Here is a 21,157-nt window from a genome sequence, read left to right as displayed (position 1 = left end):
TTTCAATGATTTGACCTCAGGCTAATGTTAATTTACTGTTTTATTAAGTATCAACTGTTACAAACAAAATTATCATTAAAAATCATATTAACCTTGTCATGCGTTGTTAAAAGTTGCAATTTTAAGCAGATTGATAAACTTTGTCTCGAAATTTCAAAAACTACTAGTTAGTTTCCTTGGTTAGTTACTAAACGTTTCTTTAAAAAATTGATCATTATAAAAACCAAGACAGATATGAATCTGACGATTTGTAATGATTAAAATATTGGAAAGTTGAGTCAAAGTGCTTAAATCTAGAATCGTTACGCGCAAAAAACTTGAAAATATGCTTCTGTAGTGTCTCCCCATATCAATTATGATTGATGGTAGAGTACATGTGCATGTTAATTATCCTTACGGTTCCAATATTACACTTCGATGGACAACTACACCACAGAGAACAACAACTAATCCTTTTTTTTTGCATACCGCGGTAGTATAGCAAATTTTCATATTCAAACTCATAATTTCTCGAGCTTGCATAAAGCTTAAGCTAACGACCTAAGCTCGTTATGTTAGTGTTGCAAAAATGGTACCCCGGGGGTGCTTCTTACAAATCGTAGCTGTCATTAGAGAGAAAAAGAATGCGATGCCAACACCTACCAAACGCCAGAATAATCCATTCGTCTGCATTGCATCATTTATTAATCAAAGCGTAGGTGCCAATGTTACCACGTCTTGGGAATCCCCCGATGTTTAACCTAATGTCAGGGGAGGGGGGGAGCGGAGGGAGGAACACACATTGCGTGATGAAGGGTACTATGCTCCTTTCCCTCGAGTGAATGTTTCTTTTATTTGATGCGCGAAATTTCGTTGCCCAAAACAATAGCTGCATCCGTGGTGATATATTGGCTCGCGTCAATCTTTTGGAACGTAGCGGGTAGCTTTAGACGTTGCTATTTATGTTATGCGGAATCAACACTACCATACAAGTACGATGTTTCACAACACATATTAATCAATAAACAATCCAACGAGCTGTTATTGGCAGAGATACTTGTATTTAGGAGATACCCTATACTAATTTAAAGAGATACTTACGTGAAGACTCCGTTCTAATATTTGTATGCAATAAATATGACTTCATTTAGCATAGTTTATTCAATAATGTTTAAAACTTTAACTTTTCCACCTTTTTTTAAGTGTAAGCACACAAAAAAGTGTCAAATCTTAGCTTAAGTTTCCATCACGATTAGTTTACATTTTATTTTATTAATATTTTATTGTTGACATTTGATATGAACAATTTGTCAAGAACGGAACTAGATTGGCTGTATGAGTTTTACTTATAAAGCAAACTCTATCAAATAAAGAAGACTTATTATGATCGAAAATGCAACGATTTAAATTAAACTAAAACAAAAAAAACGATACGAAAATAAATACACTGCATAATAATGGCTTTACACATGCTATGCAATATAACAAGCAGATTTCAAACTGATTTCTCCAACGCAAACGAATTATTATCAGTCTATTGAATGCTAATTTGACTTAATGAAATATTGATTCGGACATCATTAGGAAAGCTTAGCCATTCAAGCACAATTCACAACACGTCAGTCAAATGAATTGCCTGTCGGGAAACATCAGACCATGTTTTTTATGGACTGATTTTTTATAGTTTCAAATGTCCCTTCTCGTTTATCCAATGTTTTCTATCTCTCTCTGTTCGTGTTTCAGTTTCTTTATGCTCATAAATAATTCCACGGTACCCAAAACAGTCGATCGGTTTTGATTTTTACGCCAATCATGTTTGCAATCGAAAAGTGCTTTAAATTTGATTGGCTTAGATTAAAACTGAATCCTGATCACTTTACGCGTTATGCTTTGCAACCTCACGTAGTGGTAACTTTTTTTGGTTCCTTTTCGTGTAGTTCCTTTTCGTGTAGTATTAGTGTTATCCATATACGAGCAACAGAAACACACAAACCTGGTCGTGGGGGGGGGGGGGGGGGGGAGGGGATCGGAAATCCTCCTGATGGTATTTAATTAAGAAATGAAATGGTAAACAATAATCTTTCCATTTTGTCTCGCCAACATTCATGGCCCACAACAAAAAAGAGAGTGCTTCATTTGTCGCTTTCGTTCAGTTTCCAGCACAACATTTTGGCAAGTTGACAACTAAGCCATTTGTAGCGATTACTTTGGTGCTGTTTGAAACGGAGTACAGCAAAGATGCAGGCTTATCATAACTTTAATTTGAAAATATTATTTGCTGTTTCTTTCTCTCCACCCAATCCACTCGTAATTTATGCGGAATCGAAGAAATTTATCCATTAATTAGTATTGAAAAATTACCATTTTAAATTACCACCTAGTATCATACAATCTAGCATAAGTTTGTAATTTACTAAATTCTATTTATATTGTTGTTAACAATTAAAACAGCTATGTATTCATTTATCAATATGTATCATGCTTTTACGTTAGATTATAATATTATAATTGGGATAACTTAAGACAGGTGTATATTATATTATCAACAAAATGTCATCAATAAGAAGATGTTAGCTGTATTAGTTGTTATATTCCTAGTTCTTGTTAAAACTCTATTTACATTAAGGAGTTTCATTATATTGCTTAATTTTGTAACGTTTTAGAAATAAAAAAAATGAATTTCTGTATCAAAAAAGTATTATGTAAGGTTTTCATAGTTTCGAGGAGTTTTTAGAGCAAACATTTTCCTTTTTTTTCATTCATGTCATGTTTAGTTAAATCATAAATATATGCATTTTTAATCAACGTCACTAAATCTTACCAAATAACAAACGAAATTAAATGATATCTATGACGTTTATGATCGGTAACTTTGCAACTTCGTAACAAATTGGTGATGGAAGTTTTTGGCCGCACTAACGACTCCGGACTAACCCGGCAGAACCGGCTCCGCATCAACGCACAGTGGACAGCAGCCGAGATGAAAGTTAACAAATTGAATTGCATATTCCTTTAATCCGAATAAAGCAATGTTATCTACAATTTCAAACTTTACTGATATTACAGGTATTCCCCGATATACGCAATATTCAAAATTTCACAGTCCTTTGAGCAAATTGTACTGATTTGACAACATATCAATTGTCAAATGCAAAATAATTTCCCTTTTGGTGGGATTTTAAAAACTATTTTAAAAGGTAAAAAATTATAAACTTATATAGGGGAGTGCCTGTAATTATTAAGATATAGAATCTCAAATTCTTAAGTTGTGAAAAAAGCTTGATAACTATTTTTTTTAGCTCTTCAAACCATTTTAACTTTTACAATTTTCAACCAATTTTTAAAAATTAATATGTTATAGAAAGGTTCTAATCTATTCTCAATGATCAAAGATGTTTCTTCTTCTTTAGCTGAACAACCGTTGTCGGTCAAGGCCTGCCTGTACCACTACTTGTGGGCTTGGTTTTCAGTGACTTATTGATTTTCCCCCATAGCAGGATAGTCAGTACTACATATGGTGGCACGGTCCATTCCGGGGCTTGAACCTATGATGGGCATGTTCTTAAGTCGTACAAATTGACCACTGCACCACGAAATCGGCTAAAGATCAAAGATGTTTAGTTTATGAAGATATGTCTATCAGTTTAGAAGTTAAAGAGTATAGTGTGCCCTTTTTCTATAAATTGTGTTAATCATGCATCTTTGATATCATGCCAAATTCAAACACCGCAAAACACCGTGGTCTCATTTCTACCGCGGCAAAGCTTTGCATCTTTAAATCAAAAACATCTGTGAAGAAACTAGACGTTGCCTCGCCCAATTTTGCAGATATTGGCATTTTAGCAAATCAGTACTTTCTACATAGCCAAGGGTTTCTGGTGAAGAATTGTTTTCTTGTTTGATTGTTTGAAGAAATACTAATGATGAGTTATTCTTGATGTTTTGGAGTAGGTCTTTAAATAAATTTGATAATTTGATGATCATCGATCATGTGATGATTGATATTTGATATTTGAGAATGTGGCGAACAAGCCAAGTGTACTATGGAAGCTTTAATTTATAATAACTGTAATTCATTAAGCGGGGTCACTAGGCAAATAAGCAGCTGAAGGGAGTAACAATTGTCAGGAATAGACATAACATGAACATGCTTGTTTTTTTTTTTTTTTTTAATTCAGGAGGGACGGCATTTCCGTATTGCTTAACGTGAACATGAAAATAAAATAAAAAGAAAATCATATGAAAGATGCATTTCGATGAAAGCGTTACTTTCTTCTAATCCGTTAGTGTCGCCTCTTACACTTGCTCAAAGGCTGTGCCTAGTTCAATCGTTTTACCAACCTAATATATACCACAAAAACGGTACAAACCGTTAAACATATTTCTCTATTCATAGTTTACCATCTTTATTAGAAGACTTAGCTACAATGAATCCTTTGAATATCAAATGCCTTACTCATGGACATAGGTTATGTGAAGATCACGAAATAATTTTTATATAAGTTGACCTGGCGATATATTATAAACAAAGCTTCTACGTGGACATGCAAGATCAATTTCATTCTGATCATCGTCCTGTAGCAATAACTGACAGTCTGGATAGGTATAACCTCCGAAATTGTCTGGAGCCGGTCGGAGCCGACTCGGGCTCCGACGCCGTTCTGTCCATCGTTCAAACAACTCGTTTATACGTATACGAGGTTTTCTAAGTTTTACAAAAGACGATTTTACTCATTCGTACACCTATCAAATCCAAACGCTACTAATTTTCTAACAAAAAACATATAAATTAAAAACAACATCAATGCTTGAATTAAGGGGAACATATTTTCTGAAACTAACTCATTTGGTTTTATAAAAAAAAAATCTTTAAAAAAATCTAGTCAGCAAAAGTAGGTTAACAATATCAGGCGCCAAACAAATGCTTCAAACAAAGGTTCACTACATTCATTGGTAAAAGATCTAGGACCTGCTTGACGGTTGTTTCGCTTAATTACTCTACACAGCCATTGCTCTATTTACCCGACCCGAATGAATTAGATCCCTCAACGCTACACAATACAAAAAGAAAAATGCATCCCACGTTTCGTTTTCACACCGGCTCTAAAAGGATTGGGGTCAAACATTTCCCCATGGTTGGTATGCAAAATACGCTTTCGAATTATTGTTCCTCATTTTCGGTACAAACGAATGCAATGCCGGTGTAAAACAACCACTAGCAAATAATTAGCTTCATTAAAATGCACTTCGCACCTAGTCTTTCCTTCTCATTACTCACCGAACTCACCACTACTGATGCAAGTGCAGTCAGGCACGAACTGGTGGCGGAAATGTTTTACGAATTTCGGAAGTGCAAGTCGCAATTGCACCGTGGGTACGTATTTATGGCTACAGCCACCAGTGTTCGCAATGAGCTTCCAAGGTCACTGCAGCCTGGTGTCCTTGGAGAAACACGGGGTTTCCCCCAATGAACAGTGCTGTTTGTACGACGCTAACGGTAAATAAAGTCCGCTCACTGGCTGCTCGAGACTTGGTGCGTTGTGTTCCGGTCCGGAAATAAATGCACGCATGAAAAAGCGAACCCAGCATGATCCTGTGCGCAAAATGGTCTATTTTGGGAAACAGGCCGCCCGTTGTGGAGAATGTTTAAGGAGAATGGTTCTCCATTTTACAAGCACTGTACAATCGATGTTTTATACAATGTGTATTCACAAGTTTTCTTCTCTTTTCATTTCAGAGGTTCGGCCACCGTCACAAAAGGGCAGCCCGGTTGTGGTAGAGTTCAGTATATTCGTGGTAGATATAAATTCCATAAATGTCGAGGATATGGATTTTAGGTATCGAAAGCAGCTAAGCAAACAATAACAAAACGTGTATACTACACCACATACATACGGCATACACGCAGCAGATTCGCCCATTTACTCTCATTTTGTAAATTATTCTAGCTTGATCATGTCTCAGCATCCTTAAAACAATATCTATCTGCATGGTATTATATTTCTTTGCATTGAATTAGCATTGTTTGTATAGTTAAGTAAATTAACTGTAGTCTACATTCTAAATACTCCATTTTTCTTTTTTCTTGAGGCATAAAAATGATAAAAAACATTCTGCTGTCAGTTCTGAAATGTTGACTTCTATGAAATCCCTAGTACAGTGGAACCCCTCATAACGAGTTTAACTTTCCTTTCTATAACCAAAACTGCGCCTATACCAATGGGTATAAATAGATAAATAAAAAATAAAATACATGAAATCAATTTTCAAAATTTTGATTTTTTGATCAATTTTTAAAAACATGTTTTTTTATGCATTTTGAAATTTTTGGATCGGTTCGATTTTCCTATAAAATTTTATTATAAAATTAATAAGCCATACATACCCGGGTAGGGGATTATAGAAATGAAGGATATTCTGTTCCAGTGACTCACTCGTTACAAGAAAAACTCGTTCTGCGGGAGGCTCTTTCCCATGTGATTTGTATGAAAAGTAAAATGATTGGTTCCAGGATCGCAAATGTGTTGATAAAAAGGGCATATATGCATCTGAAAAAATGAATCATTTCTTTATAATACTAATTATTGGGAAGATATTGGTAGTTATCTTTTTATTTGTCATTATTATAGGCAATTTCTAGATAGACCATTTAAATTAGCCAAATAATTTCATCACAATTCAAAATTTATTATGGTATTCATTCATCAGAGCAAACAAGGTCATTATAGATTTCAATAAATGTATTGTGCATAGAGGTAGTCCCCGGGATACACGGTACCTCTTATACGCGGATACGGAGATACGGGTTTTCTAATGTTGACAGTTCTTCGAGCAAATTTTTCTGATTTGACACATCAATTGTCAAATGCCAAATAATTTCCCTTTTGATCGAATGTTAAAAACCATTTCAAAATGTTTAAACCTGCTTCAGAATCATTATATCATTATCAATTCAGAATCATATTAAATAATTAATAAAGTGTCTAAAACCACTCCCTGCAAAATTACACGACGGGCAATCACGAGATTCGACTTGTGTGGAAATTCGAGATACGCGGTATTTTGCTGCTGTTTTCGATCCCCATTAACCGTGTATTTTGGGGACGGTATAGGGTAAATGTACCTATAGTGATGGTAGTACCAATAGTGGTGGTATTGCACTAAAATGCGGTTCATACGGCAAATTAAAAGCAATTAAGTTATTTACGTTAGTGTGAAATGTTCTTTAGCCTTTTGCAAAGGGTTTAAAAGTTAAATGGGGCCATTCCGTTACTTAGTGACCGAAAAATCCATTATTTTGTGAAATGTGTCAACATTTTTCCAAAATCCTTAGGATTTCATAACGAAACTCATATTTCTGTTAACGTTCTAAATGACCATATAACCACGCAATTACAAGTTTTTCAACATAACTGTTATGAAATGTTATTGTTTTACTAAAATTATTTGCCTTTTGACCATATTTATGCATTTTTAAGTGTTTTTTACCATAGTGCCATTATAGGTACACAAAACAGGCATGTTCTTATAGTGTTTATAGTTATAAAATCAATAAAAACAGGTCGTTTTCTGTTTATTCGAGGATATTTTCGACATGTCGTACTGTTTTCACTAAAATAAGCAACAGAAATGAGTTTTATGTAGGTAATTTACCAAAAACAGGCCAAAATTCGCTTATATGGCTGAATGAAAAATTGACTTCAAATCAAGCACACACTTCCGGGTGTAGGTTGACGACAGGTGTGATGCAGTACTTTCGTCAATAGTTTCATCGATTAACATTATACATTTTTTACGATCAAATTACGGAAGAAACCAATATTATGGCAGTAATCCTTGCTATTCATACGAAAACAGCTTCTAAACTAAGTTTCATTGATATTATACACCGTTTTTGATGCATCTTTGTTTACCACCACTATAGAAACACAATAAGACGACTATAGGAACCATACCACCATTATAGGTACAACGAAGCAGTCACAAAAATTTGTATTTTTTCGAAAATTTGATGTATTTCATGGTAAAAATGGTTGTGATTGCTATGTGTTAAAATATTCAGAGAATTTCCTTTCTGACACTTTAAATCCATTAAAACACATCGGTACCACTACAAATTGCACCACTATTGGTACATTTACCCTATATATCAAAACTACAACACACTTGCACATCTTCAACAAACGCCTCATCTTCATGAGCAAGTAGCTCCAGAAAAACGCACTAGAAACACTCGTCAATATATACCACAAACTTTTGCCTCACACAATTATACGACACTTTTCATCATGTGCGATAGTTTTATATTAAACGATTGGTTAATATCAAAGCTTTTGTTTGCCTCAGCGGTAACCAAAATCAAAGAAATACTCAATGTTAACCAATCGTGATCTTGATTGAAACAAAACTCACTTTACAAGGTACTCGTTATGAGGAGTTTTAGTGTGATAAAAAAATTGTTTTTTGACAAAAGATATCATAATGTTACCCAAATCTAAACTTACAAGAACTACATATACAGGCGGTCCCCGAGATACACGGTTAATGGGGACCGAAAACGGCCGTAAAATACCGCGTATCTCGAATTTCCGCGTAAGTCGAATCTCGTGATTTCCTGCTAAAATATAACAAATTTTCGTGTAATTTTGCAAGTAGGGGGCGGTTTTAGTCATTTTATGAATTATTTGATATGATTCTGACTGAATATAACTGTTTTAAACCTTTTGAAATAGTTTTTAACATTCGATCAAAACGGAAATTATTTGGCAATTTGAAATTGATGTGTCAAATCAGTACAATTTGCTCAAAGAATTGTCAAATTTAGAAAACCACGTATCTCCGAATCCGCGTATAAGAGGTACCGTGTATCTCGGGGACCGCCTGTATATTTAATACAACTATAATAATTATGACTAGAAGGATTCAATTTTCACTATGTAAATACGGGTTTTATTTACGTTCACATTTCTGCAAAATGTTGTACATTATTGATACCATTTATTTGTATATTTTCACTTATCCAATTTCATTGCAAGCGTTTCTGCTTCATTTACTGAACGTTTTAGAGGTCGCAACATATCAAACGAAGAGAAAAATACGTCAAACATGTGCACTCTCTTTATCAACAATCATAAATCTGCATTTCCACCCAAATTTCCCCGTCCAAACACGATTGAAATCTCTCTTCCAAAACCAAAACACAAACGACAGAACCGTTCGCTGGTCGGGACCACACCGATCACAAACGATTCCATTTCGTTTGCATATTCTCCCACCCTAGCCTTCCAATGCCTAAACACACACACACACACATATACATACGGGTCGGAACTATGGCCATGAAAATAAAGTGCACACATTTCGGTTTACTTCCCGCTTTGTTCCCCCATCTCCCGCGCTCCTTGCGAATGACGTCCTTTGCGGCCTGGGGCGACACTAAGCGGGTCCCGCAAACAAGTTGGTGCTTGGGTGGCACCAAAATGGTGCGCCACTGGTTGGAGGTTCGGTCGTCCTTCAATTAGACGCCCCCGTACCCCCGGGGCAGTCCAATTTTGTTTGGTAGGAGGTGGCCCGTTTTTCTAAACAACAGCCCATAACTTGAAACCCGCCAGTTTCCAATGGGCTGCAAGCCCACTTCCGCCGTGACATCGGTGTCACCTTCCGTTTCGATTGTCACTGTGTGACAGCGAGCCAACTAGCGTAGAATAAAGTGGAAATATAAATACACTCCCATGCAAGCGCCGATGAGAGAGCAATAAAAAGAGCAAAAGAAGCAATAGAAAACAAGGAAAAAGAAAAGGCAAGAATGTTTCACAATCAAATCAGTATATCTAAATATTCGGTGTGGGGGTTTTCAGTTTCTGTTGGTAGTTGTATTTGTATGTGTGTATGTGTGTGCTTTTGCTAATTTTCCCTCCTCCCCTGGCAGTTGATTTTAAATTTGAAGGCTCCGCTTCGCCTCGATGCACTTCCTTGCCCATTGCTTTGCTTTACCCATCCCGCCACACCATTCTGCTTCAACACGAACACAAACTCTGTGTCACACAGACACACACACACATTCGTAGACACACTGACACACAATGACCAAAGCTCGTAGAAAACCCCATCATCGATGGCGGTGGGTCGCGATGGGAAAGCAATCGATTAATAATGCAATTTTCCCCGTCTTTCATGCACTTTTCCGCTCCGGGGGCTGCGTTTCGAATCATCCGGCGCCGCAAACGTTAACAACCAACCACCGAATCCAACCGAACCTCCATCGAACGCCACACAAATCTCACGAAACAAATCAACACCGCGCACCGCATATCCAGAGTAGATATGTTCGTGCACCAGAAGTGGGTCGAGTCGCGGCTGGATCTGCACGACGACATTTTCGAGGAGGGCGACGATCACGTGATACTTCCGCCGGAGTTTTTCGATAATCTATGGCAACCGGATCCGTACTTTCTCAACTCGAAGATTTCAGGTAATTTACGCGACCACTACCCGTTTGAAGGGGTAGTGCGCGTGCTCTTGAAAATGGTGGAGTGTGAAGACTTTTTCCTCGTTTTTCCTATTCTTTTAACCGTTGGTTTTACTTAAATCTTGTACGTTTTCGTTCGTTTGGTCTTGTAATGCTTTCCAACCTTCTTTTGCTTGTTTTTAAACCATGGTTTTCATGGTTTTGTAAATAATTTCCATTGTAATTGTTTGTTTAGTTTGCTGTGAAACTCTGCTTGCTTATTTTTGATGAAATTTGTTATTTGTTAGTTCTCGTTTTTGAAATGCTATACGCTTTTTTATAAAGCAAAAAAAAAATGTTAATGTAAAATATTCCTTATTATTGTTGCTGAAAAACAGTTTAATTAATATTAAAGGATATTTTATAGCAGTTATAGAATTGTGTACAGAGCATGTGTGTGAGAAAGTACAAATTATCCATAGTACAAGCTTTCGAAATCCACTGATTTACCTTTTAAATCTAAGTTTAATCTCATAAAATTTTATTTAAACTTAATATTTGGTGTGTCGAATGTGTTTTATACCAGAGCTTTCTATTTTCCTTTATTTCCTCAAAAACGACTCATAGCCCCTATCGTTCAAAATACTGAAATTTAAATAGATTTTATTTTTATTTTTATTTATTTCCAATTCTTTTTTATTTATAATGTTAAAATGATTATAAAAACTGTCTTTAGGGCTTAAAGCCTCTAGATAGGGCTTCAATAGTTTAATATTCGATATTGAATGTTCGTCAAGCTGTGTAACGTTTAACACAGAAAAAGATCGAAAAGGAAAAAGTACATTTCCATGAATGATTATAATCGGTTGTAGATCAATCAAATACTAATTTTGTTCAAAGTGAAGTAGTAAAAAGAAATGCACAGTGAAATGTCAATGGTAGAAATGGTAGAATGCTCCATTTTAATGTTCACTCTCTAAATGATTAAAAATCATTACAAAACGCATGTAACATTTTACAAACAATACATACGTAGCAAGTTTGTATTTGAGACACGAACCATGGTTTGCAAAACCAATTGATTTAGTTTGTTCTATAAAAAAGCCTCTTTTCATGTATTCGCGATTAAAAAGCGTTTTTTCATAAAAAATTGGAAAACTATGATGAAATATAAGTATCGTCTGCTTATTGGCGTAACGACCTACGCGATCATGCGCTACAGGCTTTCGAGACTTCTTGAGTACTACCCCATGCAGTCGGATAGTTATTGCCATGAAGGGACCGTCTATTCACAAACATATAAGCTGCGGTCTAAACACTAGACAATCTTCCCTTTGTAATACACATTACGCTTCGCTATAGTTATTATTTTCAATGAATTGGCGCCACGACTTTATCCTTCGCCCAATGTAGAGCTAAAACACAAGGACATGCACATTACGCCCTAACCAATTTGCCCAGTAAACCGTTTCCGTGGATGAAAAATTAACCCATCTCCACCGTGTCTACCTGTAATTGCCATCGCCTCGTTACAATCGCAATTGATTTTAGTCTTCCTTCCTGCCGACGGTGCTTTGCGCGAAACAGCTTTTGGTCGTTGCACACTGCACGACGTATCCTTTCGTCGGCAGCAACCAACCGACAGCCATCGATCGTTTGGATCTTCCCGCCGGAATTGCTCCTGCCTGACGGTATCAATCGAGTATTCGCGCGGCTTGCACCCGATGGCTGTAAGGTCGTGTAGTTTTCACTGACCTTGTATAACCTGGGGGCCATTGGGGCCGAGCGTGCACTGCTATTTGCTGTGCTTGCCGTGGTGTGTCTGTGTGTTGCAATCCCTTATCGCCTAATGTCTGCCTACCTTGTAATGGCCGTGTAACACATTGGGAAAACTTCCGGTTAATGTCCTATCGAAGGCTTCCGGGTGGAGTGAGGGACAGAGAAAGCACAGGACAGAGAAGGAAAGCAAGTGCTTGCTGCAAGTTCATGCTCAAGGTTTCTGAACGGCTCGAAAGTTGTGCTATGCGAGAATTTGCATTAGCTGATGAAATGTTACCGATAACCTTTGGACCCTTGGGTAAACTTTTAGCATATTTTCCTTATCAATTTAGCCATAGGATGGATAGGCTTTTCGTTTACTAGAGACGCTTGTACTAGAGCTTACACTGTTTGGGAATATTAGTATGTCCTTCGTCTAGTACAAATAACAGTATTGCAGGCTAGTCGGTGACAATAGCGTTATATTGCTTTGCCTTTCTTTCTGCCATTGCTAGTAGGCAATGTAAATAGAATCTTTATAGTAAACACCACAGCAACAACGGCAACCATTAGTAGCACCTTCTCTGTTTATGTCACAAGCGTACACAGACAACTCTACAACACCAACACACGAACGGTATCTATTCCTTTTGATAACCACCAGCAACACTCTCACACACACACACACAAATGACACAAGCAGCAGCAACAAAGCAGAAACCCTTTTCCAATAAGTACAGTACAGTACCAGTTCACCACTACTTGGTCAGCACAGTCTGGCGGACGGAACGAACCGTCCCCCACATCCTCGAACAATGTATGCGCAATGCTCACGTTAGCTCACGTACCTCATTCGCAGGTCAAACATTTATTAATGAAGGTATGAATAGGGTGTTGTGTGGCAAGATCAGCTGCATGACGTCCATGCGCCAGAAAGGTGAGTGTACCCCCCGAACAGACAGACAATGTGCGGCGAGACACAGAGCCACGGATAACACACTCTCTCCCATACACATCTATCTCACAAATTCGATACGATCACAAACATCCGTACACTCATCGTTAGCGAGCTCACGGGTCTTCGGCAACGTACTAAGCAGCATAGTGTAACGTCATACCCTAGTACACTGGCAAGTAGTGTAGTGGATCACTGTCAGCCATTGCTTCATTCACATATTCCATATATATTCGTACACTGTTCGGTTCGGATGTGTTCGTTGTTTCGTTGCAGCTTTTGCTAATGGATAATGAGGATTGTACTGTTGCTGCTGCTTCTGCTGGTGGTGCTGCTGCTGGTGTTGTTAATTGAGTTGCTTTGTGTTTGTTTTTGAGTTATTTGTATTAGGTTATTTGTGCTCTGCATTTTCCCTAGTTTTTACATAGTCATGGAATTAGGAATCGAGAAATGATATTGAGTTCTATAAGTGTGTAATTTCAATTGAGCGATCTGTTTCAGATCATGGTTAGCTTTTATATTTTAAAACGCGATTTACATGCCATTTTGTTTATGATTTTAGATCATTGTTCTAATTTTTGTGCTTTGAGATCATGCAGTACACTCAATTCTATAGACAGTTATTGTATTTCACACGATTTCTTTTTTTTTCATTTGTTCGTTTTTTTATTTCATTTTCATTTTATTCATTTAAATGAAATGGTTATCAATCATGATGTGTTTCAGGTATATTATTCTAAAATTGAATTGAAGGCTTTATTGTCTTGATAAACTAAATAATTTAAGAGCAATTGGCAAACTCACATTTGTATTATACTATCTAAGAATTTATTCAAAAAAAATTTAGCTACAGTCCATTAACATCTTCCAAACTTCAATGTCTTATAACTATCAATTCTACGAATTCTTCGCCTATTCTTAGAAAAAGACAGCTAATATCAATTGAATAAAAAAGAGTAAAAAATGGGATGTTATTTGCAGACAAATAATCTTCTTCTTCTTTTTGGTACAACAACCGCTGCCGGTCAAGGCCTGCCTGTACCCACTCGTGAAGTGGGCTTGGCTTTCAGTGGCTTTTTGTTACCGTAGCAGGATAGTCAGCCCTACGTATGCGGGCACGGTCTATTCGGGGCTTGAACCCATGACGGGCATGTTGTTAAGTCGTTCAAGTTGACTACTGTACCACCAGACCGGCAGACAAATAATACTAAATCATTTTTAATATTTTTTATCTATAAATGTATTACGATAGGAATGAAAATGAACAATATTCCAAATTTAAAATTGTAATCTAATATACAACAAATGTTGTATAAGTTTTAAAATTTTCCTATACAAAGTGTATAGAGAAACTGGATATAACGATCGTAGAGATCAAGCGAAATTTGGACATTGGTATAAATTTAGTAAAATTAATTTTATAACTAAGAAACGATTGGCTGTCCAAATTAATTGAATTAGAATAATGTCATGTACAATGAAGAAGTGAAACGAAATATACTAAACCAAAAACACGTGCAACATAATACACCAGATTCCTTTATGAAGACATTCAAGAAAGACAATAATATGTAAAAACAATCACGAAACTGTTAATTTTTTTGTCTTATACATCAATAATCCTCGAAGTGACTACATCTCTTAGAGAGAGGTTTGATTTTATTTTAAATTGAATATCTAATCCTGCCTTTGGCTTTGATTGATTTATTTGATTTATTTTTCTGAATAACAACCAAGCTATGTCACTTGCAAGCATACGCAGAATTCTAAATCCAATTTTATGTGGCTTCTTGTCGTCAAATACATGACGCTGGCTTTAATGTTTTATTTGCTATTTAATGTCCTTTATGATACTCAGATAGATTATGATCATATTATTTATGGAATATTGCTACTAGGACTAGGATAGGAGAGCAGGCAATGCTAGCCATTTATCTCTTATGTTACCTGAGTTTGTAAATGTTTATTTCTATGTCCTACGATGTATCTGTTCTCCCTTCCACCATTATTTGAGATCATACCCATCATCCACAAACGACGGCAACGTGTAATGTGTAAATGTGAACTTTCCATGTAACTGGATTACAAATTGTATATTAAAAATAAAAATTACATTGTCTTATCCATCCCGGTCTGGTGTTTCCCCCTTTTTCTTTCCCTCCCTCTACCGTCAACCAGAAATTGCAACACTTACGCACAAGTTCTCGTCGGTGACGCTGTACAAAAACTCAACGGTACGGTACGCCTGCATGATGCACGCCATCATCGCTTGCCAGATGGAATTCCAGCTGTACCCGATGGACATCCAGATCTGTCCGATCTACATCGAGAGCTTCTCGTACCACAACCAAAAGATACGGCTCAAGTGGGCCGACAACGGTGTAACGATCAATCCGGAGCTGAAGCTACTCCAGTACAACCTCGGCCAACCGCTGCAGCTCGAGGAGACGGACGGGTACATGCCGGAAAAGTATGGTAAGCATGGAATCATTAGGGTGTCCCTTGAAGGTTGAAATTTTCATAGAACTAACTAATTCGCTGATGTGTTGCAGGGAACTTTTCACGCCTGGCCGTATACTTTCGGTTCGAGCGGCAGATTGGACACCACCTAATACAGACGTTTGCACCGTCCTCGCTGGTAGTGATGCTGTCTTGGTTTAGCTTCTGGCTCGGGCTGGATGCGATACCGGGACGGGTCACACTGCTCGTCACCTGCATGCTGACGCTCGTGACAATGTTTACCGGGATGCGGGCAGACATACCTCCAGTGGCATACGTGAAGGTAAGCTTTACGTCTTTAAAATTGCACAACTCACTCTCGAATGACTGCCTGTCTTTTCTTCCTGCACCGAAAGGCACTGGATCTGTGGATGGCTGGCTGCATGCTGTTCGTGTTCTCCGCGCTCGGTGAGTTCGTCGTAGTTAAGGTGCTGGACGTGCAGTACCAGTATCAGGTGAACAAGGTGCCGAAAGTGCTGCCGATGCGTATCAGCGCAATGGAGAAGGGCCAGTGCGTGGGTACGGTGGCGAACTGGGAAGGCGGTACGGTGAATGTGCGTCCCCGCAAACCCACCCAAACGCCGACGACCCCCGGGCAGGTGTCACTGCAAGGGAATGGGGGGCCACAGCCACCGCTACCGCCGACCAAGCAACCGACCCGCCGGCAAAGCATCCTATCCGTCGCTTGGACCGACACCGACACCGGCATCGAGAAGATTATGTGGCGCGAGATCGACAAGATGTCGCGCGTCGTCTTTCCCGGTCTGTTTCTCGTCTTCGTCGTGCTTTATTGGCCGATCTTGATTTTTAAGACCTCGTAATGAGGGGAATCAAACGCTTTGCCTTACGGGACACACACACACACCTCACGCGCGATGATGCTGCTTCTTCCTACCGGCAGGCGGTCGCTCAGCGTGCAGAACCACATGGTACCGTGCCGTACGGGACCGGCTCACCGGGGTGGTTATGCACCATGCGGAGCGGAAACATTCTAAATCCCATTGCACAAAACATTAAAAACACCGGTTTCTACCATCTTACCACACCAAATGTAGCGTAAAGATGCATGTTTACAAGGAATATTGTAAAGGGTAGGGTAGAAAGATAGGCTACAAAGACAAGATAAAGCTTTATTACGTATAAAGAAGGGGAAACAGTGAGTAAACTGCTGTAATTTGCTGTACCCGGTATGGTTTATTTTAAAATCTTTCCTTTTCGCAAGCTACAACCCTTTGAGAAGGTTTTAGTACAACAAATGAGGGGGGGTCATAAATAACTACTTTAACTACTAGAATGTCTGGTGCGCTATCAATAGGCTCGCAGGCGTTCACGCAGCAGCTAGCAAGGACAATATTGTACGTGCATTACTGAAGAGCAGAGAATAAAATAACACACATACACTCACACAATATTTCATACAAGATACAACAAAAACAACAACAAAAATATTGTAAATTTTAACCGAAACGTTGTTTAAACCCAAAAAAACACACATACACACACTAAAGATGCACCGCGCGTGGCTAAGCTGCAACACAGTTAGGCAACAGCCCGTTAGTAGTGGTGGTTGTATAGCGTTCATATACAAAGGCAAGTAGTAGGAATTTAAACAGCAGCTGTGAAAGCAATAAGTACCTTATACATATTTAAGTACGAGTAATGTTACCAAAATGAAAATGCGAGAAAATGATAATTAAAAGCAAGAAGTAACGAGAAAAAGTAACTTAATATAACAACAGAGCAAAGAGCAAAGTAGACACAACACAGAAAAGAGAAAGGAAGATAAACAAGAAAGAGAAAAAAAGCAAAGCACAACACAACATAGAAGCAAAAGGGAAGGTTTTACATTACAAAAAACGAAAAACAACCAACTAAGCATAAAACGCTGTGCCTTTCATAAAAAGGAAAACTTTATTCCATTATTTTTTGTCCTAGATGGTAGTGAATTAAACAATGGTGCAAGGAAGCAAACGTTACAGATAAGAGAAATCAAACGAAATCATGCCTTTTCGAGCGGATTGGCGAGCATCGGGCCCGTGTCCTATGTGCTTACACCGACACCTCTACTGCTGCAAGCGCTCCTGCTGCTGCGATCGCACGCACACTGTACACAAGCACGGACACAAATACACACACACATACATACATACATACAAAATTGAATCGCAAATCATTGTGATAACTATTAGCTAGCAAAGAAATTTGAAACGAATACAATAAAAATAGGCAGACGAGAAGGAAAGGGACTCGACAGCATTCGCTTGCACTGCAGTAGAAATGGGAGATCGAAGTGGAATAAGCAAGCAGGTGCGATATAACACTAATTGGCGGATAAATTATTTGTTATCCAATCAAAACAAAATAACTAGCAAGAAACCAATAAACACAGAAGAGAAAAGGAAAATCAAACCTAATAATATACATTATGAAACCGCGAACTGCAAGAAGAAGAAAGCGATAAATGGCAATACAGAAACAATAGCACAGTTAATGAAACATAAACACAATACAATGAAAATAGGCATTAATGAAGCAACTGCTTGCAAATGATGCAAATATGAAAAGAAGCAACTTCGGTAATCGAAAAGAAACTAACAACCATAACAAGATCCCCCTGTAATGTAAATAGTAATGATCTTTGATTAACTATAGGAAACTGAGCTTCAAACAAATATGCTTACAGCAACGAACAGAACGGAACAGGAAAACAAAACAAACAAACAAATACAAAGCGTACTACCAAAATTAGAATAATAAGAGCGTGGGTAACAGAGCAGTGAACGATGCAAGCGAGTGATTGTACCGTACACGTTTATGATTTCTTTTTGATTTGTTTTTCTGTTATTGTTGTTGTGAGCTCATCACGCCGTTTTGTTTCAATAAAAACACGTTGTGTGAAAACGTGTAGAGGAAACGAGAAGGAACAACGACAGCTACAAATCATGGCACAGTTAAAACTATGAACACGCTTGAAGGCTTCTGAACGATTTGAATGTGAACGATTGTTGACGAACACACAGTTGTTATGTTTTATGTTGTGTTTTGTTGTTTCCCTATTGAGATTTTTTAAAACGTTCTAAATAGTGATCATTACATTATAGTAAAGAAGAGGGGGATGACGATTTCGTTGTATGAGAAATGATAAGAATTAGTTTTAATAAGCAGTAAGATTCCAAACCAAAATATACTAATGAAAAAAAGGAATCGTTGGTTTGTAATAATGTTTTAAGGTGGAAAGAAAAAAATGGTAAATTAAATAACATTTGTTTTATGCTTAATAAAAACATCATTCTTTTTCTATTTTCCAGTTTTTAGAGTGTCGCTATGGAAACAAAAACATGAAATCGCTATAGCAACCGTTGTACTATATAAGCAGCTCCACTGACACATCTCCTGTTCATTCTCTAGTTGACTATTAATATACTTACATCCAGTGTTAGAACATATATAGTTTTTTTTCATTCCGGAAGTATATATAGCACCTGATCCAAGGGAGCGATAGTAGTAGTTCTCGCGATAACAGAAGCAAGCGGAGTCTCTAGCTTCTAGCAAACTCTTAAGGCCTTGGCTACTAACATCAGTGAATTTTCGTTCGATCACGAAAATTGAATCATTATTGAGAAATGGTACAATCGTACCAGGGATCTATTCGAATGGAACGCCAAGCTGCGATTGTTGCTGAAAAAGTTAGACAAATCCGCAAACGATAGGTAGGTCAACTACATCTTTCCAAAATTTGGTGGTACCGTCAAAACCGCTCTCGAAAATATTCGGCACTCAGTTTTACACTTTCAATAAGCGTTGGCCAGTGCTTCCAGCTGATCAAGGTGAAGGTGAAACGATGTTAAAAATAAGAATATCGATCAATTCATGTGAGGGGTCTCAAGCTTCATACCTGCATGGACACACAGGAGCCATTTTTCTCCTTTCCCATATCGAAGGTGAAACAGTAGAGGCTTCCGTGACTCTCCAATCAGGTTTTGGATCTAACATTCCACATTATCTAACAATACACGAATCTTTTGTGGACTCTAAAATGGCAAATTTATGAACGCGTACACATTAACACTTGTTTTTACCGCATGGAAATTACTAAAAATCTTTCAACGTATATTCTCCCGTGCGAAGGGATCCCAAAATTAAGTTTAAACACTAAAATACACAGTTTTATTTGAACCAGCCAAAATATTACAAGCAAAGATTCCCCAGCCTACAGCGGATAGCAAAAATTGCACCAAAAAATTCACTGAACTCTGCTCGATTTTCCGTTGCCATGGGAGGATTATCACCGGTTCGTCAATCTTAAGAGTGATGTATCAATGATTGCCATGCTAAAAATAGAGCCATGCTAAAAAGATCGGTCCAGTAGACCAGGGGTCTCCAAACTACGGCCCGCGGGCCGCATGCGGCCCTCAAGAGCCTTTAATGCGGTCCGCGATGACTGGGTAAAGGTTAAATTAAATAGCTTTCTTTTCTGACTAACCAATCAAAATTATTTTTTTTAATTCTGGAAGACGAAAATCAAAATTCAATAAAAGAAAGCTCTAGAAATTTTATGTATTTTGCTAGTATTTTCTTATTAAAACGAGATTTGAACTTCCACCCATTCTAAAGGTAGCGTCAAAATGGCCCTCAACGAAGTTGATTGTGAAGCAATGCGGCCCGCGAACTGAAAAGTTTGGAGACCCCTGCATTAGACTACAACGCAATCCTAGTAAGCAATGCGGACCGTTGCATTTTTTCGGGATGACCAATTCTTGGATCACCAGGGCAAACAGTACAACCTGACAAGGAAGGCTATTGCACCTGTTTTTCCAAAACGGCAATCAGTTCCAGTAGGGGAGGAAAAGAAATCGTCGAATCGGTCATAAAAAAGTGGCAGGTTTATTGGTGGGTGAACTGCGCGGGCGCTAGAGGTTTCGTCGATATGGAGGCCCTGTCCATGTTGGCCCCTGGCAGGTCTTATATGATTCCTCCCAAAATTGGTGCCGTAATTCCCATCACATAATGTTTACTTCGCGTAAGAAAGAGCCTAAATTGCCCCAAAATTCTGAAAACCTCCGAAAATCCTTTAAAACCCCATGGTTTTTCATTCCGAAAGTAATCCGAACATATAATTTTTGTAGTCATTCAGCCGTACCGGCGAACTCGTTCGTTCCTGGGAACGTTCGCCGCGACGCTCATTTCCACTCATTTCATAGCCCTCTAGATCAAAACTTAGAAAAACGTATAGATTTTGTACTGGTCAACCTAGTGGTACAACCCTGTCCACTCATGAGCGACGAATGTTTCTCGTCGAACGAGTTCACCAGTATGGCTGATTGTATACTATGAAGTTCATGTGAACCCGGATTGCTATGTTAAGTGTCTGTATATTTCCCAGCTCTTTTTGAGTCCTTTTGTAAAGGAAGCATTCACCATTGTTCAAATTACAGTGAATCCTCTCTTATTTGAGACCCCTCTAATTTGCAAAACCCCTCTTATTTGAACATTTTTCACAGTCCCTTCATTTTCACAGT

The 21,157-nt window shown here is 38.0% G+C and overlaps 2 protein-coding genes across 5 annotated transcripts in view; one reads left to right on the top strand and one right to left on the bottom strand.

Annotated features, from left to right (window-relative positions):
• The window catches only part of LOC120958193 (glycine receptor subunit alpha-4), a 40,898-nt gene extending 19,750 nt beyond the window's left edge, over window positions 1-21,148 (top strand). For 3 of the 4 annotated variants that reach the window (XM_049609301.1, XM_049609300.1, XM_049609299.1), the window contains exons 4-9: window positions 5,717-5,816; window positions 10,296-10,450; window positions 13,044-13,121; window positions 15,318-15,614; window positions 15,692-15,921; window positions 15,995-21,148. In XM_049609301.1, coding sequence (XP_049465258.1) covers window positions 5,717-5,816; window positions 10,296-10,450; window positions 13,044-13,121; window positions 15,318-15,614; window positions 15,692-15,921; window positions 15,995-16,459 — 1,325 coding nt within the window. In that variant the 3' untranslated portion in view covers window positions 16,460-21,148. The remainder of the gene's footprint in view (window positions 1-5,716; window positions 5,817-10,295; window positions 10,451-13,043; window positions 13,122-15,317; window positions 15,615-15,691; window positions 15,922-15,994) is intronic. The other variant, XM_040380818.2, reaches the window with a different exon arrangement.
• LOC120954733 (zinc finger protein jing homolog) overlaps window positions 1-21,157 on the bottom strand; it is a 156,627-nt gene that overhangs the window by 87,681 nt on the left and 47,789 nt on the right. The gene's annotated exons all lie outside the window — the stretch shown is intronic.

This window comes from Anopheles coluzzii, chromosome 3, assembly GCF_943734685.1.
Source record: "Anopheles coluzzii chromosome 3, AcolN3, whole genome shotgun sequence".
NCBI lineage: Eukaryota > Metazoa > Arthropoda > Insecta > Diptera > Culicidae > Anopheles > Anopheles coluzzii.
Note: the sequence above shows the minus strand (reverse complement) of the source record. Positions and strands in the feature narration are given on the sequence as shown.